At 38.7% G+C, this 25,205-nt stretch overlaps 1 protein-coding gene across 1 annotated transcript in view; it reads right to left on the bottom strand.

Moving 5' to 3' along the window:
* Positions 1 to 725: 725 nt before the first annotated feature.
* Positions 726 to 25,205, bottom strand: part of sspo (SCO-spondin) — a 78,172-nt gene continuing 53,692 nt past the window's right edge. Inside the window, exons 99-116 of the mRNA XM_087788755.1 lie at positions 24,205 to 24,344; positions 23,990 to 24,036; positions 23,441 to 23,668; positions 21,986 to 22,147; positions 21,797 to 21,913; positions 21,577 to 21,715; positions 19,701 to 19,897; positions 19,465 to 19,635; positions 19,273 to 19,400; positions 19,055 to 19,209; positions 17,452 to 17,498; positions 16,528 to 16,692; positions 13,871 to 14,082; positions 13,312 to 13,407; positions 9,503 to 9,563; positions 6,078 to 6,208; positions 3,883 to 4,033; positions 726 to 934 (exon numbers count right to left, since the gene is read on the bottom strand). Of these exons, the coding sequence (XP_087644881.1) occupies positions 912 to 934; positions 3,883 to 4,033; positions 6,078 to 6,208; positions 9,503 to 9,563; positions 13,312 to 13,407; positions 13,871 to 14,082; positions 16,528 to 16,692; positions 17,452 to 17,498; positions 19,055 to 19,209; positions 19,273 to 19,400; positions 19,465 to 19,635; positions 19,701 to 19,897; positions 21,577 to 21,715; positions 21,797 to 21,913; positions 21,986 to 22,147; positions 23,441 to 23,668; positions 23,990 to 24,036; positions 24,205 to 24,344 (2,370 nt within the window). The 3' untranslated portion in view covers positions 726 to 911. The remainder of the gene's footprint in view (positions 935 to 3,882; positions 4,034 to 6,077; positions 6,209 to 9,502; positions 9,564 to 13,311; positions 13,408 to 13,870; positions 14,083 to 16,527; positions 16,693 to 17,451; positions 17,499 to 19,054; positions 19,210 to 19,272; positions 19,401 to 19,464; positions 19,636 to 19,700; positions 19,898 to 21,576; positions 21,716 to 21,796; positions 21,914 to 21,985; positions 22,148 to 23,440; positions 23,669 to 23,989; positions 24,037 to 24,204; positions 24,345 to 25,205) is intronic.

Genomic DNA, 25,205 nt, shown 5'->3' with positions numbered 1-25,205 from the left:
ACAAACTAAGTTCCAGGCTCGTTGTTTCCCACACGAATACACTTGGTTACACTTCAGTAACAGACTGTGTCTCTTCTGTAAGAATGTGTCGAGGTCTTGTTGATCAGCAACTCCTCATGGAGGAGAAGGATAAGAAGATAAGAAGAGCAAACACGGTTGAAGGTAGTGATGTGTCGTTGAGGCTTCATGAAACAGCTGATCAGGTATCATGATACAATGTCTTCATTTTTGAAAGGCCACTAGATGGCACTCTCTGCTCATCATTTTTTTAACTTGCAGTGCCATCTACCGGTCTTTCAAAATGAAGACATTGTATCATGATACCTGATCATCTGTTTCATGAAGCCTCATCGACACATCACTGCAAGGAAAACTTACTTTTACGTGTCCCACAGGATTAGGATTAAAAGTTCGCTCAATATGAAATTCAGCGTTTGCTAACATGGTGTCAGATACACACTTGTTTAAATCTGACAAACATCGATAATTAAAATGTAAAGTAAAGTTGGGCAACAAATACAGGGACCAGGTTTGAGTTTCACACACCTGAACTTCTGCAAGTGGCCCCACAGGAGAGTTCAGGAGCCAAACCTAGCTCGCCTGTAAAGAGTATTAATGGTGCTCGTTATGAACAAAGTGTTTCTGCTGAGTTTTCACCATCCTAAAAAAAAAAAACACGTTTGGAGCATTGAAGATTTATTGTACCACACCATCCGCCGCTCGGCTAAAGGGATTCCAGGCACAGATTCTCTGGACAGACGACGAGGCGGCCCCTGATGAAGTGAGAGAACATCTCCGGCCCTTTTTGATATTGTGAAAATATAGTAGAAAAAAAGGCTGTACATGAGAGGAACACCATGAGCAGAAGCTTCCAGTCATATGATGACTAATGAGCGACACAACAACACACATCAGCGCCTGGACAGGTCGCCTCCTGCGGAGAGAGAGAGAAAGATGTTGTCATCACCACTCGTTAGATATGAAACTGAAAATACTTTTGCGTGTCATTGTTTTTTTTTAACATTTTTCGGGGCTTCACAGGAAGAGGTTCGGTGGTGACGGACATGCGAGGGGAAGGGAACTTGAGCGCCGGGATGTTCTGTGTCGTACATCCAATTAACTGGGGCGATCAGCCATGGTGATGAATTGATTATCATGTAATTGCTTCAGAGGTGGATCCTTGATTGAATTATTCATGGCGGCGAAGGCAAACATGCGTTCCGGACAGATTAGAGTGTGTCAACCAGTGTGAACGTGTCGGTGTTCAGTCAGTCGTCCACGCAGCGCTCCACGGAGTCATAATTAAGAAGAACGGTGTGTGTCGAGTACCCGGAGGAACTCCTGCACCAACACACAGTTTACCAACCATTTCTGACTCAACACACAACTATTTACTGTGTTATTTACAGAGTTATTGTACGATATTATATCATCGTAAAAATTAAAAAAAAATCTTGATATTTTAGAAATTAACTACAAGTGTTACTTTGATCTACAGGTGGCTGCCTTGGTGCTTGTCTCACTTTTTCCACCTTATCACGAAAAATGTTGTTTTGTTCTTTACATTACTGTCAATAAAGCTGTTTCTAATTTGATCATACAGAGGTAGGGGCGGGGATCAAAGGAAATCAAAGTGAATTATAAGAGTTAGGGGCAGAGATCAAAGGAATCGAAGAGAATTATGGGAGTTAGGGGCAGAGATCAAGGGAATCAAAGTGAATTATGGGAGTTAGGAGCAGAGATCAAAGGTATCAAAGAGAATTATGGGAGTTAGGGGCAGAGATCAAAAGAATCAAAGATAATTATGGGAGTTAGGGGCAGAGATCAAAAGAATCAAAGAGAATTATGGGAGGTAGGTGCAGAGATCAAGGGAATCAAAGTGAATTATGGGAGATAGGGGCAGAGATCAAAGTAATCAAAATGAATTATGGGAGTTAGGGGCAGAGATCAAAGGAATCAAACAGAATTATGGGAGTTAGGGGCAGAGATCAAGGGAATCAAAGTGAATTATGGGAGTTAGGGGCAGAGATCAAGGGAATCAAAGTGAATTATGGGAGGTAGGGGCAGAGATCAAAGGAATCAAACAAAATAATGGGAGTTAGGGGCAGAGATCAAAGTAATAAAACAGAATAATGGGAACTAGGGGCAGAGATCAAAGGAATCAAAGTGAATTATGGGAGTTAGGAGCAGAGATCAAAGGAATCAAAGTGAATTATGGGAGGTAGGGGCAGAGATCAAAGGAATCAAAATGAATTATGGGAGTTAGGGGCAGAGATCAAAGGAATCAAAATGAATTATGGGAGTTAGGGGCAGAGATCAAAGGAATCAAAATGAATTATGGGAGTTAGGGGCAGAGATCAAAGGAATCAAACAGAATTATGGGAGTTAGGGGCAGAGATCAAGGGAATCAAAGTGAATTATGGGAGTTAGGGGCAGAGATCAAGGGAATCAAAGTGAATTATGGGAGGTAGGGGCAGAGATCAAGGGAATCAAAGTGAATTATGGGAGGTAGGGGCAGAGATCAAAGGAATCAAACAAAATAATGGGAGTTAGGGGCAGAGATCAAAGGAATAAAACAGAATAATGGGAACTAGGGGCAGAGATCAAAGGAATCAAAGTGAATTATGGGAGTTAGGAGCAGAGATCAAAGGAATCAAAGTGAATTATGGGAGTTAGGAGCAGAGATCAAAGGAATCAAAGTGAATTATGGGAGGTAGGGGCATATCAAAGGGATCAAAGAGAATTATGGGAGTTAGGAGCAGAGATCAAAGGAATCAAAGTGAATTATGGGAGTTAGGAGCAGAGATCAAAGGAATCAAAGTGAATTATGGGAGGTAGGGGCATATCGAAGGGATCAAAGAGAATTATGGGAGTTAGGGGCAGAGATCAAAGGAATCAAAATGAATTATGGGAGTTAGGGGCAGAGATCAAAGGAATCAAAATGAATTATGGGAGTTAGGGGCAGAGATCAAAGGAATCAAAATGAATTATGGGAGTTAGGGGCAGACATCAAAGGAATCAAACAGGATCCTGGGAGTTAGGGGCAGAGATCAAAGGAATCAAACAGGATCATGGGAGTTAGGGGCAGAGATCAAAGGAATCAAACTGATTTATGAGAGGAAGGGGCAGAGATCAAAGGAATCAAACAGGATCATGGGAGCTAGGGTCAGAGATCAAAGGAATCAAACAGAATTATGGGAGTTAGGGGCAGAGATCAAAGGTATTATAGAGAAAAAGGGTTAGAGGTCAAATTAATCATTCAGATTTAGTAAAGATCAAATCAATAATCGAGGTGGTAGATGTAAAAGCAATCAAAGAGAGTTATGGGTAGAGATCAAAGGAGTCATTGAGGATTTGGAACATGATAAGATAGTTAAACTTCATTAGTACCTCTGGAAATCTTCTTCGGGAAATTGGGTAGCTAAGATAACATGGAGATGTAAATTTGTGGCTGGACAAAAGTAGTTTTTATCCCACCCTCAGGTCCTGTTAACACTCTGGTAAGACAAAGATATCGACATCATGGTTTTAAGGTTAAAGGTTGATGTCGGGGCGGATACTTGCTGAGTCCATCAGCTGCGACGAGGAGCAAATCTGACAGAATTTAGTATGTATTGCTAAGAGAATGATGATACAAACATTTATGTTAGGTTAGGATATATCGGATATGAAATCCAATATTATTCATTTAGTTTTTAGGAAACCTACTCATGTCGAAACAACACTAAACCCTCCAACTGTTCATGTGATCGCACCATGAGTCCAGGAACTAACTATCAGGATTTGTTTACAGCTGAACAGGAAGAAATCCATGCAAACTGGTGTCACATGTAAATCCTCCGCCGTACGTGTGCGAGTTCGTCATTCAAATCGGCGGCTAACCTTGGCAGCTGGTGCACTCGCAGCTGTGGATGACGGGCAGGACCACCGGCTCCTGCTCTCCGTCCGGACACTGGAGGCTCAGGAAGCGGACCGGATGGTGAGGGTCCAGTCGGTAGCTGCAGCAGTCGCAGACCGAGCGCAGGTACGGCTCCTGGGGAGGCATGTGGGCGCGAGTCAGGGAGACCGAACCGCGTGGAGACCTACTGAGGCGGGATTAGGGATTGACACTGATGTGTCGCTAATCTTGATGATTAACCTTCACGGCTACAAATGCTACGGTGAAGATGAGTGACACATCATGGAGCCATATAATGAACGATGGACATTTGCATCTGTGACTAGCACTTGACATGATCAACCTCCACTTGAGTTTTGAGGGGAAATTTAACGTCCAGCTTCTGTCTTCTGTTCTATTTCTGTGTTTGGAGCATTACCTCAAGTGCCTGTAGACCAACTTGTTTTGTGTTTTATTGCTTTATATGTTATTTTATTGCTCCGACAATGCGTTTTGACCGCTACGTGTGTTTTACTTTTGTGTACGGATTTACCTCGATGAGTGCGTGTTGACCTCAATGTTTTTTCTTCATTCTATCGCTATTTCTTTTATATTATGGCTCCAAAAGTGTTTAACTTTTGTGTTTGGACTCCCCTATATGAGTTTGTGTTGACCAACGTGTGTATTTTTTGTTCTATCATCACATATTTTACTTTATTACTCAAACATCATGTTTGTTCTTTGGTCTAATGCAAATTATTTTATTGTATTACTCCATAAGTTTTTAACTTTTGTGTTTTAGCTTAACCTTATGAGTATGTGTTGACTATTCCGTGTTTTGTTTTTCATGGCTGTTTTTTTTATTTAGACTTAGACAGTATATGGGTTTTACCTTAGTGTTTGGCTTGACCATGATGAGTGTGTGAGGACCTTGTATCTGTTTTCTATTCTGATGCTTGATATATTTATTGTATTTCCTCTGACAATGTGTGTTTACTTTTGTGTTTGGACCGTTACCACAAGTGAGTGTTGACTCATGATTTGTGTCCTATGGCCTCGAATTAATAGATCTGTAGGTGTGTATTGAACACAACACATATGTTTTTCATTCTACCGTTACATATTTTATTTTATTATTCCAACTTTGTGTGTTGATTCCTACATGTATGATATGTTGGGTTTAGCAGTTTTTTTATCATGTTGTTTCATGAGTGTGTGTTGACCATCACATATGTTCTTTTGCTTTGTTTAATATTATTATTTTATTAACGTGTGTTTTAAGTACTTGCATTTTGTTCATTTTTTGTTTTCCTTTCATGAATGTGTGTGGACTGAAGTACGTTTTGAGAGTTAGGTCCTTGTTTCTGTTTGTTTGTTTGTATCTCATGTTATTTCCTGAGTTTATTTAATTAGGTCAACATTTTATTTGTACTCGCGTGGGTTTTATAAATAACTCTGGGCTGGCTTGGGTCTTTGATCTTATTTCTCAACTATGTGAGTAACTATTTAATAACTAACTCACAACAATCCTGAAAAGATATTTGACTTAAGGTCTTTTTTTTAAATATTTACAACCATAATAATAATGTTTTTTTTATAAGCAAAACACATAAAAATGCAACCTTCACATGCACAGAAGTTTTGAACTTCATAAACTGAATAAAACCTGAACCTTCAATAGTTGCTCGTTTCATTGGAATTAATTTCGGAACTTTTCCGATGCTGCCTAGTCACCGGTTACCACAGTAACAGGAGCCGCTGACACATTTGGATAAGCTGATGTGTTTTTTTTTGCTAATCTCACGGCAGGTCCGACTCTATTTTTACCGTGGACGTCTAGTGAGAGCAGAGTCGCCATGGTGACGGGGGTCTTACAAGGATGAAAAGGGAGCGCGGGGGATCAGGTTGAAAAAAAAAAAAGGTGAAAAAAAAGCATCACGTGATCTAAAACACTCGATCAACAGGGCTATGTTTAGATTGGCGGTGACTTGACTCAGACGTTTCAGATCACACAGTCTTCGTTCAAGAGTAGAACTGAGAGAGGTCTGCAGGTCATTAAGAATTAATCTCATCTCCATCAGGGGGCGAGCGAAACAAGATCTTAAACTCTTGATTATTAAGGCTCTTGAATGTATTTTTAAATAGTTCTTGTCAGCACAGGACAGTCATTGATCTACAGTTTGTTGTTGGGTTTTTTTACCTCCAGTATGACGTCCGTCCGAGACAAACACTGCCCTCTGCAGAAGCTGACCTCAACATTGTCCAGCCAACAGTTTCCCTTGGTGATGTTCCTGACCTGGACGTATCGACGGCAGTCGGACTCGGGCTCCCCTGACAAAGAGAAAAGAGAGAATCTTCACTCTTGTTCTCGGGGAAATGACAGAGAATGACGTTTTAATGCAGCATTACAAAGGGGTGAGTAAATGGAGATGTGAAGGAAGACTCGTTTTCAGAGAGCAGCGTGACACCGTTGCCCTCTCACTGCTGTGACACGTCCTCTTCTGGGAGAAAGACTTAAGCAGAGATGTAGGTTAAATAATGTAATCTCGCTAATTGGGAAGAAATTTCAAAGCTATTTCTCATTCATTCTTGTTTTTCAGTCTCACCAGCTAAACCCCACAGGTCCTGATGGAGCCTTTCTTCCCAGACTAAAAATGTTCTGCACTGTGTGCTCATAGTTTATGACCAAGAAATTAAATTAGGTTAACAAATAGAGTTTTTAACATTGGTGACAGCAGTTGGTGATCCAGGAATGTTGTACCTTTACTACTGGAGACAGATGTGGTATTTCATGAGTAGATAAGATGATCTATTTATTTACAATATTTAAAATGTTGTCTAAATTACAAAAATGTGCATCTTTCTTTGGAATCAACTTTTTTTTTTTAAGATGGAAAATTAAAGTTGGCTTTTAGAACAGTGTAATCAAAACAGACACTGAGACAGTGCATACCTCTGCCAAGGACTTACAATTCCTGTGGCTTTATCAAAACACATTGTGCAACCTAGTTAATATTTTTTATGAATTGATGGTTTGATGTTCAAGTAGTTTTGAGATTTTCTGTCAGTGTTTTAGTTGGATGCACAAAACAGCAGGTAGATGCCATGCATGTAAATGAATAAACCTTAAAAACACCATAGAAACTAGTGCTGTCAAGAGATCTAAAAACGAGAAATTTATTAATATTCATCTATAATTGATATTTTTTAGTATCACCAAGAAATAGCTGAGAGTTGACTACTCTAAAGTTTTTATTTAACTGAATATATTCTTGTGACAAATCAAAATGTTAAAAATGTGACTTAAGACATTTCTTGCTTCTAACAGACTCAACCATTGTGGTGCCTCTGGATGAAGGCCAACAATATCCCCAGAACTTTTATTGTCCACTTCAGAGTGTGGCTTAACTCATGCAGAAAAAGGAAAACAGACAAAAAAAGTTAGAGATAGAAAATGAGATACGAAAAATGAAAGCTCTAATCATACAGATCACCACTAAAATCACGAAAAGCCACTCAAAGGTTTTTTAGTTTTGCTTTTTACAAACCCAATATGAAAATAAAGCTCCACCAAAGACAATTACAATGTGGACTGAAGTCTGAAGACTGAATTCATCTACTTGTGCTTTTATCTTACGTTCTATTAAACAACATTTTCATCCACTTGTGACCATGTAATGAAATGTCAGTGAATTAATAACAGAAGGACAGAAATCAACCTATTGAGAAACATCAGCATCTTTTGTTTTCTACTCTTGTTTTCAATGTACGTCCTTACGAGGCTTCCTTACCTCCAGACATGAGCAGATGTGAAATTAGATTTGCTTCTTAATGCTGATCTTCATCTTGTGAGGCTTCAGCTGCCTTATAACTTTCACTGAGGGGATTATACGTTGACTATATTATACAGCTACTGTCCCTCCTAACAACGACGAGTTTGAGACATAATGCACTTATTTGAAAGTAGATTTTAAACTGAATTTTTACAGTTTCTGGTTAAACTCATTAAAAGTGGAATAATTCCCCAAAGGTAAGCAAGTAAGTAAATGGCATTCGGTCGTTTGATCGAAATCTTTATTGAAAGGTTGAATTAGTTTTAAATAAAACATTCAATTCAACATTTTTATATTGAAAGGTTAAATGGGTTGAATATGGAATGGCAAAAAGACAAAAAAAGGTATTTTTTTTAACACTTGGAGTTTGATATTCTGATTCCAATAATTAAAAAATACATTTTCCAAATGTCATATGTATTATTTAGTAGCCTTTAAAGTTCAATATATAATGTAGGTATAATGATGCTACCAGATGATACCAAAACAGTACTGAGCTACTTGATCAAAACCTAAAGCCAAGCATGGATTATGTTGTGAACATTGCCGTTTTTAAATTAATAAACTCATAGATCATGGCGGTACATGTTACATCATCTAGATCAAATGTCATTAAATGTCAGAGTTCAAGTTAAATATATGAGGTCAATCAACCAGGTGAAGAAGAGAGTGCAGACACGGTGGATATATACTCTGATGTCGGAGTAACATAATGAGAGAACCAAAAGCTACACAGTAGAGATGAAGCTCTAGGAAGCGTTGTTCTCAATTTTGCAGCTTAATATTCGGCACTGTTGGATAAGAAACTTTGAAATAGTTGCCCAGCCTTACTCAGGCTCTGAGGTCTGTGGATCAGAATCTACGGATGGTTCCTGAACACGGTTCAGGACCAGAGGAGAGAAATCCTTCCAGGCTGTTGCTCCTACGCTTTGGAACCATCTCTGTGTTTGATGATCTACTGACTCCTTCAAGAAACATCTTAAGACGTTTTTATTTTAGCTTTTTCCTGATTTTCTGGAACTCCTGTGTTTGTAGTATACTATATATTGTAACTGTGTATTGTTTTTAATTGTTAAAGTGCTTTGTGACCCTGGTCTAGAAATGTGCTTAAGAAATAACCATTACTTTATTACTTACTTTAAGTTAAAGATGAGGCTGCCACCAAATGATCAGTTCATGAAGCTTCATCACATCGTCACTACTTCACAGGATATGATGTAATAAGTGGCTAAGAGGAGGATAAAAAGGCTGAAAACAGGACAAAAGCGTGTATTTGATTCAGGTTTTAACGGTGACGTCAAGGTTTAATATTATGCAATTGTAGTGGATCATGTTTTTTTTATGTTGTGGTTGCCTCGGGGAAAACTGTTATACGCCAGCAACCCCATTGTCGGATACAATGTCCTCATGGCTCACTCTGAGTTTTGTTCGAGGCTCGTTGAATTCCAGGCAAAGAGTTTTCATGCAGCTAATTCCTCTGATTCATTAAAAGCACTTTACCCAGTTCAGGAATTCATTACGAGGCCATAAGACATTCACTTTTGTGCCTCTTCATGGGTTTCATTATAGCACAAAACCACTTTTGTTCTCAGAAGACGGGTTTTAAAAGAGACACAAGGGGATGACGCTACCAAGTCCAAACTCAATCAGGTGGAATACAATCTAGACTTTTGTCCTGTAATGTGCACTTACTTTTATAAACCTGACCAAATTGTGCTACAGGAACCAAAGAAGATCACATTTGAAAGGCTATCACTGTAGATTTACAGAAAAAAGTGGGCTTTTGAATTACCTGGAAAAAGTTTCTTGCAGACGGGACAACAGCTTCCAGGCTCTTCCACCTTCACCTGGCCCTGAGAGGAAGACAAGACCGATCAGTGCAAGAGCCGGGGCGAGATTAAGAGAAAAGTCAATGTCCAATAGATCTCAGTGAAAACTTTCTGCAGCTTTAAATCTTCACTCCCAGCTCAGACACCTAGAAAAAGAAGTCAAGATCAGCTTCACTGTGAAGCGTTGTCAGATCTCCTGTGGCTGGTCCGCTCTGGAAATAGCTGCCACGGAAAAACTCAGAGTCATAAAAAGTCCAAAAAGTTAACTTCGGCGAGTGTCCCCCAGACCCCGATCACTTCCTGCATCACGCCATCATTAGATGTCCACGCTCCCGACTCTTCACCTCCAGGACTCACAGCGCTCCCACTCTGCACCGCCGCAAGTCTTCCCCCGGGGGCGCCGAGTGGCTGTGCTTGCGTTGTGTGTGTGTGTGTGTGTGTGTGTGTCTGAGCGCGTGTGATGTGTCGGGGGGTAGAAAGTGTGAAATTGTGGATTCTTCGCAGCTTTAAAAGAACACTGCGTTTGGCATTTAAGGGAAAAGGTTAGCTTAATGCGACGTCAACGGAGAAGTTCCAAACTCTAAATATGTCACAAGAAGGATGAGAAACTTGAAAGCCTTCTAAACAGAATTGATAAACTGGAGGAGCCTTAAGAAGTTCTGCTCCTTTGTTCTTGAGTTATTAGACACTGTGCTATTACCAGAAAATGAAGAATGGATATTATCATTCCGGCTGCAAGGTTAACACAATTTCTCACCGTAAACAAGCTGCAAGAAAACAGGAAGTCATGTCTATCACAAATTAACACAATAGCTTTGATTTATTTATCATTCATTTGTCCTATTTGAAGTACTATTAGAATGTATAATTCTGAGTTTTGGGGCAGCAGCAGAGTGAAGCAATGTGTTAATCTTTGTACACTTTTCTTTGTGTTATTTCCTATGATCTATGTTCTTTGTATTTGCACGTTGTCATTTCTGCATTATTATTAAAGATCACTTTTTTTCTTTTAAATGAAGGACTTGCTTTCGGAGGAAACAAAAAAAAAAGGTTGTTTTCTTTATCAGTTTATCAGTCATACACACTATTGACACATCTCTCTACCCAGATGGTGATCTGTATCACCAACCAAATGTTGCATTTTCAGGTTTTTTCAAAACTAAATGAAATGATTTTCTAGTACATTTCCATTGACTGGTTAGCGTGGGACTGGAGCGGGTTGTGATCGATGAGGGAGACCCTGGGCAGGTCTCCAGGCCATTAATAAATAAGAAAATGTTTACCTATGGTTCCTTGTTGCCCCCCATGACACGTTCAGCATGGAAAAAATGCCATAACATCCAGCTGAGCCAACGTACACGACAGAAAAAAGGAAAGGACTCTCGTTGATCGATTGTGAATTATCGTTGGTTGTTGCTGAGTTTTCCACACAACTATTGCTACTTTTAAAGGTATGTTTATAACTAGCATGTTATTTGACTGGCAATAAAGCCATTTAACGAACCAGAGATTACACATAAATAAAATTGTGACCCATTCATTGGATTTATGTAACTATTGGGACCATGGGAAGTTCCGGAGTGCAGACACAGGTCACTACTGCATCTCTTTGCTGCATTAAATTTTACTAGAACTATTTTACATCTTAACTCCACAAGGAAATACAACTTCCCTTCCTTTGCAGTTTCCAAAGCAGCACTGGTTAGCATCCATGCTTTTGTGGAACCGACTGTCACACCGTTTACAGAATACATATTTTATGACTTTATTTTTTCTCCGTCTGTCTCACGCGAGACAGAGTTCATGCATAATTGACCATCCTAGCTCACCGTGGAGTACCAGATGACCACCAGAGCATCGGAATATGTGTGATATTTCTGATTTCACGTCACATTTTCTCAACCATTTTCTGTAACAGCAGACTAATCTGATCACAACCTTATTCTACTTAATTACTTTTATATTGAGTCATAATTTGCAGCCCATTTACCAAAACTATTTTGTAACTGCTAGCAGATATTTTCCATAAAGACAGTTTCATGAAGAGCCTTTTAGTTCAAGCTGTGGGAGGCTCAACAATCACGTATTGATCGTAGTCGGCCAGGGACGGCCCCATTACATCCCACTCCTTCTTAAGGGAGCCGACGTTCTCCTCTGACTAATTGAGATGTTTGTGACCACCAGGGCTGTCCAGTGACCTGGACCTTGGGAGGTCAAGAACAGCAGAGAGAATGGACTCACATGTTTCTGGAGCATCCTTGAGGATTGGTGTGTGATGGAAACAACACTGACGTTAAAACATCAACCGACATGAGGAGGATAATTGTAATGCTTTTATTTGAGAAGTAATGATATGATCAGCTTTTATGTTCTTGTGGTGAATCGATTGTTAGCAAAACGTTCTCAAATATATTTGTTTGGCCTTTAAGCAGAGTTTATTCACAGGAATGATTTGTTTGTGTAATCTTATGGTAAAAAAAAAAACGCACCTTCATTTGCTTTCAGGGGTGACACATTAAAAAAATAAATGTGTTTATGGAAAAATAATTGTCCGTTGTCATTGTAGGAATCATAAAACGCATTTAATAATATTAAAGTGATTGTTTTGGGGAAAATGTTTGTTCATTTTGACTGAAGCACAAGTTTGTTTAGTTTTTTTTTAAGGAAAATATAATCACAATCACGATTTTTTCAACTGAATTTTCAGGAAATATTGCCAAAAAAAGAGAGAAAAAACATAAAATAAATGTTGGTAGTTTTAAGAATTTCCATCTCTCCTTCTTGAATTGGTTGAAGATGTTACTCTCTGTGGTGCAGAAGATGTACCAAAGCTCCCTGTTTTTATTTACATTTTCTGGGAGAGTAAATATAAAGAATTCTGCTTCTGTTGTATTTAGGGGTGTATTGGCAAGAATCTGGGGATTCCATACGTATCACAATCCAGGGCAATGATGCGACACGATTTACAGACCACATGACTTTTGAGAAATTCTACTTTTATTTGTTTTGAAACCTAAATATGTTCAAGCCTTAAAGGTTTAGCTTCAGCTTCTAAAGCTGCTGGAGGCGACTGTATCCTCTTGACCTCAGTCATCGCTGTGACCTTCTGGGATTTCATGTTTATTCTTTAACTGCGGAGGACGCAATGACTGCTGCCATATAAAAACATATATATATAGTATTTTATACATACTAAGTCGAAATGGGAAAATTTACTTTTTTTTTTCATCCATGTAAAGGGTGCTGTTAAATATTGAAATGGTACAGAGAAATGTCTTATTTCACATGAACTCGAACATTAACATATAAGGTAAGGTAAGGTAAGGTAAAACTTTATTGATCCCTCAGGAGGTCTCCTTCGGGAAATTGTTTTTTTACCAATAGCCAGCAATTTTTCATAAACAATAAAAAATAATACATAAAAAAATAAAATAAGAAGAAGAACATAAAGAGGAAGAACAAGATGACACAATCTAAGTCTAAAGATAAAGACAGAGAACTTAGGTCTAAGAAAAACAACAAAGACAAAGGATACAAAGACTAACATAGAACAGAACATCATGATACTTTCACTGCACTCCTGCCCCCGAACTCAGAATTGTACAATTTAATAGCCCGACGGATGAATGAGTCCCTGAGTCTATTTGTTTTGCACCTGGGTAGGAGCATTCGTGCACTCATTCTGCTTCTCTATTCTTCTATTGTCTATTCTTCTTCTTCGCATATACATGAACCCCGACCATTAACATTAACGTTTGATAATGTGTCTCACCTCGGGACATCGGAGCTCGGGACATCGAAGTTGGCAGACCTTCTGTCCATTCACACAATGACAGGACGTACAGCCCTCCTCCCACTGTGACCCCGGCTGGACCCAACAAAAAACAACATTTCATTAATGACATTACCAACGACATAAAGAATTCCTCGACTGACTTGATTGATGAAGAGTGTATTCTAAATGTGTTGAGAAGACAATCAACCGGAGTGGATGTGACCTCTTGGTACTTATAATCCTATAATATTCCTCCTACATGAATTATTGAGGGCCGGCCGGTCCAGCTGCCGCCCGTGAGCCGCCATCCCACGGTAACGTCATGTAAACTGATACGGGGGAAAAGCAAAAGACGCTTTGTGGTGTAATGAGGCCTCCGGGGCATGTCAGTCATCTTCTAATCAGCTCGTCTCCATGAGTAAATAACATAATGGGGGAGAATGGCCGGCGGCGTAAACAGCATGCTGGCGGTCAGGCCCACTAACACCACAATGAAGCAGGTACAATAGCCGCTGAATGAGCGTCTGGACGTGAGCCAGTGTGTGTGTTTATTTACCTCGTGCTGCACGTCCTGGTCGTGACACGGGCAGTGGGCCGGGATAACACAGGCACCCTTGGCGTCTCGGTAAAGTCCCTCCTCGCACACGCACCCTTCCAGGGCCGGGCTACATCTGAAAGGTTCTGGAGAGTGGATATCCTTGCAGGTTCTCTCGCACAGCAGGACGTCTGCCGTGGTGCGTTTCCTCCACTGCTCGTTGTCGGGACACACTGCGGAGGAGAAGACGCTCGTGATGGTGTGATAGAGAAGATCTTGAGAAGATCAGAAAACTTTTGACACTACGGTTATTATTTTTATAATTAACCCTTTTGTTATCTCAGGGTCAATGTGACCCGAAGGCTCGACAACTCATTTGTTTGGAGTATCCCTTGTGTTGCCTATGGGTCAAGATGACCCTGAGATAAAACCAGGGTTAGAGGATGAATTTAAGTTGATTAAAACTGGTAATTGAAAGGTTGTGAATAACATGATGTGTTTTTCCATGTCGTCACAAATATAAATAAGAAAATATAAGAATATTGACTCCATGTTCTTCACTGGCTTCCAGTTTCTTTCAGGATCAACTTTAAAATTCTGGTTCTTACTTTCAGATCTATTCATGGTCAGACCTTCCATCAGCTATCTGATCCAGCCTTACACCCCAGCTCGGGCTCTGAGGTCTGTGGATCAGAATCTACTTATGGTTCCACGCACACGGCTCAGGACCAGAGGAGAGAAATCTTTTCAGGCTGTTGCTCCTAAGCTTTGGAACGATCTTCCTCTCTCTTTGCGCTTGATGGATCTACTGACTCCTTTAAGAAACATCTTAAGACGTTTCTATTTGTTCAGGCTTTTCCATGAATTTCTCGAACTCCTGTGTTGTTCTCAGTATTATCTTGATCTTTAAAGTATATACTTTTTTGAGTATTGTTTTGATTGTTTAAGTGCTTTGTGACCCTGGTCTCGAAAAGCGCTATATAAATAAATATTACTTACTTATTTACTTATGTTTCGGTGAGGAGAATTAGCCCAGAACAGATGGCTACAGAACATCATTCATGTCTTATTTAAAATTAAACAAACATATGCAAATTATTATATACTATACGTTTTTTTTGTGTTTAATAAAATAGTATTTATTGTATAGAATGAATTGTCGATGCTTCAATTTCACGTATCATCCAGGAACACACACTGCCTCTCGTGATTCAAACCTTTGCAGGAGCCAATGTCTTAAGCAGGCCAAGTGCCTTATAGATAGATGAGCGATTCATTCGGTAACACATGATGAATCATTAATTAGCTTTTCCTTCAACTGTAACTCAAACATCTTTAAACAGAATGCTATACTTACTAGCTAAGCTAGTGGCTCACAGTGCTGGCTGTAATCATTTCACGGTAAATTTAAATGTGAAAATTTGGATCTTCAAATAACAGAGATGCATATGAAGTTACTCGCTAAACATCAACTCCCGTCTTCCATACATGTACTAACAGTTTGTTTAGGGGGAAGAAACAAGTAAAAATTCCAGCCCAATATTGGAGTTTCTTGTTCTGATTCTGAATGTCGTAGTTGAACTAGTCATCTGAGTATAATGAAGGATCCACAGAATAAACAACGATTACATTGATGGGCTCATGACTTTGAATTAAGCATGTCGTGATCAGTCGAGCCTCTGACAGTAAATAAGTGAAAAAAATCGTATTTATTACGACGCGCTCATGCATGTAAGGGTGAGGCGTTTAATTTTAAATATGCATGCATGTGACTCACAGACAGCCGGCACCTCAACTGTCAACACATGCTTTCATAAATGAGTCTAAATGCTACTTATGGATACACTAAAGACCAGAGGGGAGCTTTTAACCCTTCGTTGTATCTCTGGGTCAAAGTGACCCGAAGGCCTGAAAACAAACATGTTTGTGGTATCCTTTGTGTTTTCTAAGGGTCAAGGTGAATGACCTCCACCACTGCATATGTATTCGTGGAATCCCGGGCCTACATGTTTGGCGAAAAGTGCAACTATTGATTATTGGGTTTATAAAATACTTATTTATAAAAAACACAATTATATTGTATTTTAAATATGTGTATATACTGTGTGACTCAGTTTAAGGGGGGGGGGACAGGTATCATTTCGGTAAATTCCCTACAGTATCAAGAACACAAATATGGTACAAAATAGCAACACACAACTCTGAAAAAGATAACCGACAGCAATAGCAAATCTTCTTCTTCTTCTTAGTACCGCACCGCCTTCCGACTTTAGACTCACACAACTCGATGACATGAGCGACACAGGATTTCTTTTTTAAGTCTGACAGTGCGGCACCTGGGGAGCAGTGAACTGTCACCGAACAAGCTCCTCTTTTTGCTGATGACAGAGTGCAGAGAAAGACTGTCACTGGTGAGAACGAGCACTTTCATCTCCTTTCTCACTCGCCGCCGTCACGGGGGGTCCTGTGTCACCCGAACCACAAATGATGGTCCGTTGTCTTTTTGTTTGTTTTATTGAATGTTTTTTTTGTTTTTTTTTACTGCACTTGGATTAATGTTAAGATGATATATATATATATATATATATATATATATATATATATATATATATATATATATATATATATATATATATATATATATATAAATGAATGGAAGGAAAATGAATCTTACTCACCACAATCAGGACCAGTGCAGGTTCTCTTGTGGTGATCTGGACCTTCACAAGCTAAACCGCCATACTGACTGGGTTGTAGGACTGTCCTGCTCGAGATCTGCTCTCCGGAACCACATGTAGTCGAACATGGACTCCACTCGGACCAGCTGGTCCACTCACAGTCCACTGGGGGAGAGGAAGGGAGAGTGTGAGGTCAGGATCAAAATTACGCTGAAAAGGATCACTAAATATATGTACTATATACTATGAAATATTCATATACTCTAAATTTTTCTCTTCATGTTTTATTTCCAAATCAGGTGACAGTCTTTGAAGTCTACCTTTTTAAACAAATTAAGCTTTTACTTAAGCCATCTTAACTCTAATTAGCCATGAATATATTTTATTTTGGTTCACAAGTTGAGCACCAGAACCAGGATAAACCGACTTTATTTTAAAGTGAAATAATTTAATTTAGACAAAATATTTGGGCCTTAAAGGGAAAAAAGGAACCCATTATCTTTTCATGAATTATTTAGAACATAGTAGTTTTCATGTGTTTTTCTTCCCCATCCCGTTTCCCCTATTATTATGGTAATTTTCATTTATTAACGGAAATAGCTTGTTGCAATAAAAAGGTATTGTTTACGATAATAACGACTGTGATTGCGGTGAAAATTAATTCCATATTTCTCCCCCAAGCCAGGGGAGCTTTCATTGAATTTCATTTCTTTATTTTTAAATATCTAAACAGCTTCACAATACATACAATTTGAATCAACGCACACGTTTTTTCTTTTGTCTTCCTTATACAATGAACAAATGAGTATGTGTTGCTTCTCGGTCAGAATGTTGATTAATTCTTTCAAATCTGTACGCATGAATATAGTGCGATAAACAATACATAATTGGGGTGATTTATTTGTGAGAAGAGGCGTCACTCACCGATGCAGTTGTCTGACGTGCAGTTGAAGACTCCGCTCTGGCACTCACTGAGGGAAACACGATAGACGATGGATAATTGAGCCACGAGTGTTATGGAAATCAGCATATCACTCGGCTGAATCCAGATTAAATGATGACAAAATGACTTACAGCATGTCTGAGGCACGTCAGACGATCTCATCACGCTGCTAAACTGTCTGCAATCTGGAATCTGAGCCCAGGTTTAAATTCCACTAATGTATATCAAATGTCCACAAAGGCTCGGAGCAATGTCTAAAAGATTATGATTTTTTAATCGAAAACAAGCTGCATTATCAAAACAGAGCAAAGACACTTAGTGGATACTATTGGCGTTAGCTTAGTGGTATATACAAGAAAATAACTATGGAAATATCTTCTTGAATACTTAAAAATAAATCCAGTAAAATGATTAGAAAAAACTACAAAAGATATAACTTACATTATAATTTGTATTATCTTTATATCTGTTTATGTTCCATTATCAACATTTCATGACAGCTAATGTTATCTTGCTCAAAAAACAATAACCAGGAGAATACTTTTACTGCTAGGATTAGCTCCAGGCGTACTAATAGTAACTCACCAAAAAAAGGTTATAGGATTTTTCTTTTCATATTTAACATGAGAATAAAACCTTTAATCTTTTAATGCTGTTCCCTCTCTTCTCAGACTCACTGGTAATAAGCCTTTTCACACAATTTAAATGTTTTTTTCTTCATAGTAGTCCTCTATCTTAAGTACCCTAGGAGAAATATAATATAATTCTTTACGGATATTTCTCAGTCATTTATTAGACCTGCTCCGCAATTTAATTCCACTTACAGTGGAGTTTAAGCAAGCAGGCAGCAATTACCAAAGTGTATTTGCAGATGTCCGCTTTTCCATTCCACATCATTTCAACCTGAACATCTTCATTTATCATACATAATTCAACTGGAGGCAGACAGGTTTTAGTTTAGTTCTGTAACAGCATGACTCGGGAATTTGTAAATGGATTTTCATTAAACTCCAGATCAGTTAGAAAACTCTATTAACTCCCCAGAAACTCACAACATACAAACAAATGACTAGAATGAATAGACTTTAAAGTGATTGAGGTAATAAAATGTTTTGTCGGTACAACTGTGTCAGAGCTAGACTTGTGATCAAGACCGTCTCAGCTGAGACCAAGACACCAGCATCAAGAACAAGAGAGACAAGACCAAGACCAAGATACTACCATGAGCGGAGACCAAGAACAAGAACAAAAGCAAGCAAGACCCAAAAAGAAATGATCTAGAAAAAAAACTTTAAATGTTTAGAACAACACCAAAAATATATTAAATAAAACATAGTGCACACATAATATGTACACTATAACTTGAGTTTAAGAACATTAGAACATGTTTTATTTTGGTGGGATTGGATTTACGTTATTAAAGTCATTGACTTTTGGATTTACTCCTGTGTGTTTGAGTGTTTCCACTTCTGGTGGTCATGTGAAATGAGCTCCTCAGCAGAGGTATGCACCATCCTAGTGCTTCCCTGGTTTGTAAATGGATTGATCAGTACGAGCGAACAAAGAGCATAAAACGGTTCTTACCAAGTGTTGCACTGGTGCTGTACGGTGGTCTCTGGGGGCAACAGAACGTGTGACGATTCCGCTTTGCTGATGTTCCATCTGGGGTATGTGTGCGGTAGAGAGTGGGGGGAACAGGGACACTCGGAATGAGGTACACAGGAGCCTCGGTGCAAGACCTGTGAAAAAATTAAAGTCAAATAAAGAACAGATGAAAGTGGTGAATAAAGAGGGGCTCCAACCTGGCCGGGTGGGCAAGTGCAGCCGGGGCTACAGGGAACCGGTACACACTGGTTGTGAGTCCACAAGTCCTCGCAAGTGTACGGACAAGAGCCTGCACAGTCACTGAACACCTGCTTGCCCGGACAATCTGGACAGAACACATGGAGACACATTAAAGAAGTTATTTTGTGAGATGAACATGACATATTTACCGATGAGGCAGCTTTTAGTGTTGCAGACGACATGCTGCTCGAGAGGTTCTTCACAGTCTGCTCCACCAGGTTCAGGCTCCCGCAGGACCGTCTTGTTCCGCACGGACACGCCGCCGTCACACGTGGCACTGCAGTCGCTCCAGGTCGACCACTCGCTTAACAAACATCCCTCTGCGAGAAGAGCAGGAACATTTTATAAAAGAACATCGAAAAGCAGAAGGACGAGGGAGTCGCACCGGGACAAGTGGAGATGTCACAAGGTTCAGTCTCCACCGTGTTAGCGCAGGCGGGTCCGCCGTCAGTGTGTTGGCAGGAGCGAGTCCTGATCCTCAGGCCTGACCCGCACGTCACGGAGCACGAGCTCCAGGGGCTCCAGGGCTCGTACACGGGGCAGGGGAGCTCCGAACAGACCAGGGTGCCGTTCTCACACAAGCTGCACATCAAGTTGTTAGAGATGTTAGGAAGATGCCATCAAAATATTGAAACGTTGAATTAAGAATTTAAAATGTGATCATTTTTAAAGCATTTAATAATTATTTTGGAGAAATTCTACTTTAATAATTTGAATATTAAAAGGAAATTGTAATATATTCCAAATGAATGATTTCTTATGTTTACACATAGAGTTTAATCATCTCATTCCTTCAATACATTTTGAATGTGTAGCCGTGAAAATGTTTGTACAAAAGGGCCATGATTGACTGAAACTTCGATCAAGTAGTTAGCAGTTGTTTTTTTTGTGACCCTGGTTTAGAAAGGCGCTTTAGAAATAACAATTACTTTCTTACTTGTAAGTACTTACTAACTTTTCTGCGGCACTATTATATCTTTGTTTTTTATCTTTAATCTAAAATCTAAAAAATAAATATATTTAATTCTCTCTTTTAACTCTTTGAATCATTAAAAGAATAGCAAACTGGAATTTAACTATTAATTTATTGGAAATACAATATATTTTATATACTGTATATATATATATATATATATATATATATATATATATATATATATATATATATATTGTTTTTAATCATGAACAAAATAATCAACCTTTAAATACATAAATTATTGAATTCAATTATTTAGTAAAGAACAATTTACCTACTACTATAGAACTATTCAATAAAACCTGATATAATTCCATAGAGATGATTTACTTTCTCCTCCTTCAGCTTTCGTTGCCCAGAATATATAAACATTAAAATAAAAACCTGACAAGCATTTGGCAGGGTTAGGGTTTTCTTGAAATGTTCTGTATTCGTCAGAGAATATTTTGTTTAAGGGCAGAGGAGATAATATTTCCTTCGGGTTTATCCGTCTTAATTATGGAAAAATCACGTTGATTTCAACACTGTTCTGTCCCAACATTTGACCTCAGTGTCAACATCAAGTGATTATCACAAGATCCTGGGCTATGACATCATCACTCACATTGACTCATGCATTTGTTGTAAAACTTTAAATAATCTTGACTCAATCAACTACATCAAAATATGGATTTGTCTTATTGTAATTGCAATATTTAATAATTAAAGTGTATAATATTTCGTTTTTAATTCAATCAAGCAGCTATATTAACACTGATATCAACTTCTTAACATAAAACATGATAGATCCTTAATTTTCAAAACTACATTCGTTCTCTCCTTGATTCTATGATTAACTTTTTTTATTTAAGACACGGTTACAACATTGACTCAAAACCATTTTTATTTTAGATTTTACTTGAGATCCTATCCTAAGTGATAATAACCATGACGGACAAAACCTTATCGATCGATGAAGGTAAAATGTTTTGTATTAAAAAACAAAAATGAAAAAATATATTCATAAATATACTATTATATTTTTTTAAATCTTGCATAAGAGCTACATCTTAGCAACTTGAAAACTTCACACATATTTCTATAATTTTATTTTATGGGAGTCTATTTCCCTTTTGCCATTTGCAAGCAAATACATTGTTTTTTTAACTGTATTATATCAAGCCATGTTAAGCTGAGGTATGCACTCCAACAGTGCTTTCTGAGAGGTTTTAATCTTTTCATCAGCTAAGATGAGTGAAAAGTCAGGTATAACTTATTGGTGCCAAATGCAGACATAATGCCTCACCAGTTGTTGCAGTCCACAGTCATCTCCTCTCTAGGGTTTATCTCCAGCGTCCCAATGCCTGATGGGATACCACATCGACATTCTGTCACCGGCACGCAGCGGCTGTCCTGCCACAGCTGTCCATCCGGACAACGACAACCTGAGAAGAAAAGAAAGCTACTGAGTTGTGCCGTGATTGGGGAGACACGATTGTGTGGAAAAAAAACAAAACACTGGTTACCGGGGTAACAAGCTCCTTGAAGACACTGCACATGCTCCCACAAGTCTGTGCACCTTCGAGGACACTTATTTGCACAGCCCTCCTGATAGATCCGCCCCCTGTCCTCACAATGTTCCCCTAGGAAAAGAAGAAGGGATTTATGGGGACTTGGTCGAGCTGGTGGGATGCAAGTGCAGGGCTATGCTGTACCGGGACAGAGTCCTGTGTTGCAGTTCTGGCTTTGAGTCTGTTGGCTCCAACAACGAGGTCCGGGAGGGTCAGCGAGGGGTTGTCTGTAGCGCTGCCTGACTCCACCGCTGCACGGTTCTGAACAGGCCGTCCAGGCGCTCCATGCACTCCACTCACAGAGGTCTGAAACATTGGTGAGCACAACAGTCAAGCACTTAAGGTACGTTTGTACTGGTGATGGATTGATGAGGCTTCATGAAACAGCTAATGAGGTATCATGATACAGAACATTAAATGACACCCTATGCTTGATAATGATGCCAGGGTTCATATTTAATAGTAGATCAGAGGCAAGATTGTAAAGCAGACAAAAGCAGAGAGTGCCATCTAGTGATATTTCAAAATGATGACACTGTATCATGAAACCTCATCAGCTGTTTCACAAGGTGTCATCGACCCATCACTAGTTTGTATTAACGTTGCATGGTGTTGGTTTGACCCCAACATGTTCTTCATCCCCAATAGTAAGAAGTATCATTCTAGCCATTTCCAAAGTAGAATACATTGTGAAGTTTTGCTAATTAAAGCAGAGATCGCCATCTAGTGGCCTCTGAAAAGAGTTACTGCTTCGTGAGGTTTCATCAAACCATCACAACAGAATATACTGTTATGGCTATGAAGGGGTAGCTAATATTTGTATTAAATAGAAATAAAGCTGAGATAAAGACAAGATAGTGATGTGTTTCATGAAACCTCATGAAAGTTTTCATTAAACCTTGTTAACCCCGGGACTAAAAAACATATAAAGCATTACTGAGACATGATTGGACAAAAGCATTTTCGACTAATGTTAATTAAATAATGCTACAATATAAAAGCTAAAAAGAAGGATGTTTTATTTTGTTTATTTTTTTCTAGTAGTTCTCAATAATAATTAAATTATTCAAAAATGTTACTGCAGTTAGGGCAACAGTTACCGCAGCAACAATTGCTGGTAGATTCCAAGTAGAAAAATAGGGGAGAGAAGCAACAATTCTTTGAAAAGCTAAACTCTATTTGGCAAAATTAGACCATTTAGCAATTCAAACTGAAAAAGGTTAAAGATGAGATGGAGGTATTGAAAATAAAGCTGTGGCTTTTGAAAACTTAGAAGCTCATCCAATACAAAACAACTATTGACATTATTAATGTCAATGTTTTGACTCTGACATGGTAGAAACTTTTCTACAGTCGCTCACTGAATGACTCAGAATGACTGATGAGGGAATCATGTGGTACTTTAGTTATACATAACCACATTTAAACTAGTACTTTTCACAACACTAACTGATGTATAGAAAACTATATAGAAATATTGAAGAAAATGTCATGCAAATTGACATGTTCAGTTTTATTAGACAAATAAGTGATGATTAAATGAGTGGTGTTCTGAATTACATGGAGCCACAAACTATATGAGGACTTGTCACTCTTTACCTCTGCAGATGTTCTGATCGGGACACAAGGACACCTCCAGCAGTGAACCCGGACACTGACTTCCTTCTGCTTCTGGCAGACCAGAATCAATGTCCAGACAGGCCCGGAAACGTTTCCGAACAGACACCATTGTCCTTCCACTGAGGACCGGCAAGGATGTGTTCTGGAAGGTTGAGGCGGGGACACATGGGGAGCATGGAGTCCAAGCCGTCCACTCACTGAGGAAGACTGAGAAAAAGAAATGTGTGATGCAATTATGAAAGATGCTCTTCATGCTTTAATATGAAAATACAAGTGTTTGAAATAATTTAAATGAAGTATTTCGAAAGCACCCCGTCAAATAACTTGATGTATTTTTAAATATTGATTTCTAGGGCATTCATTCTGAACTTATAATTATGTTCAAACGTTGAGCTATGGATCGGTTCGGACTTGATAAATGTCAGGCGTTTTGAGGAATCAGAGTTCGGTTCAAATCTGGGGCAAGCCGAGTAGCTGTCAACACAACAAATGACCTCACAGGTTCTTCCCATCAGTCAGTGAACTAACCTTCACACTCTCTTGTGTCACATTCCAAATTCCCGTCATGGCAAAGGCTAAAGGAGAAAAAACCAACTGCGTAAGAAGTGAGTGGGTAATATTTGTAGAAGTGGAAGATAACAACATCATGATGCACAAACTCGAGTTAATGAAACCCTGTAGTTGCTTTCAAACGTGTTAAAATATTAAAACATAATTTGGCTATAAACGATGAGGATACGAACCAGGAGCTGCAGCCAACACTGACTATGCCACCCTGTGGTATAGTGACAACACTGGGAGGCGTGCCAGAGCTCGTGTCATGGAGATAGACACAGCCGCACTGATGGACCGCCACACAGGTGCCGTTCTGCTGCATCAAACCCTTTGGAGAGTCAAAACAACATGTTCCATATTGATGTCTTTTTATCATGAATAGTATAAGACATACATGTATGGTGGCTCTCAATGTGGTCCGGGTGACTCCCTGTTGGGTCGTAACTATAGACTGAGTGCATCACAAGCTGCCAAGTGTCATTGCAAGTGAAGTGGTGACGTTAAAATATACATGAAGATGATGAAGATTTGAGATATTTCACTTTTTTTGTGCTTATTGTCGTGACAAAGCCTGGTATAGTCTTGGCTGAATGAAAGAGGATTCCTCTGAAGGTATTTCCTACATTAATCCCTCATTATCCCTCATTAATTATGAATAAAACATTTAGCCTACGAATTTTACTCATATCCATTGGTTGTTTTTTTAGTCTTTTGTGAGTCTCCAAGATATGTTTTATCAATTAAAAACTAATACTCTCAATGTGATATTATCGTGGCACTGTGTAATATATAACATGTATAAAATATTAATGTGTATTTTTAAAAAAAAGACTATATGCAAAAATATTTTCTGATTTCTATGAAGGTAATCCTTTTTTTTATGCTAATAAATCAACAGAAATGCTATATATATATATATACTATAACATAAACGTTTCAAGTACAAACAGTTTAGGTTTCATTCCCTCTTTTCTCTTACAAACTAATCCCAGCAAAAACATTTGTTTGAAAAAGTAATGAATAGTACCAAAAAAACAACAAGCATAGGCTAGCTAGCATCTCTTAATAAACAAACGATGAGCAAACAAACAGATGTTTCAATTCTCTCTTGGCTCTGACTAAAAAATAGTAAAAAATAGATTAAAGCTAAAAAAAAATAGTAACAGAAACACAACTAGCACAGGGTAGC

The sequence above is a fragment of the Callionymus lyra genome, chromosome 4 (assembly GCF_982586985.1).
Source record: "Callionymus lyra chromosome 4, fCalLyr1.hap1.1, whole genome shotgun sequence".
In the NCBI taxonomy this organism is placed as follows: domain Eukaryota; kingdom Metazoa; phylum Chordata; class Actinopteri; order Syngnathiformes; family Callionymidae; genus Callionymus; species Callionymus lyra.
This window is presented reverse-complemented; position numbering and strand designations above follow the sequence as displayed.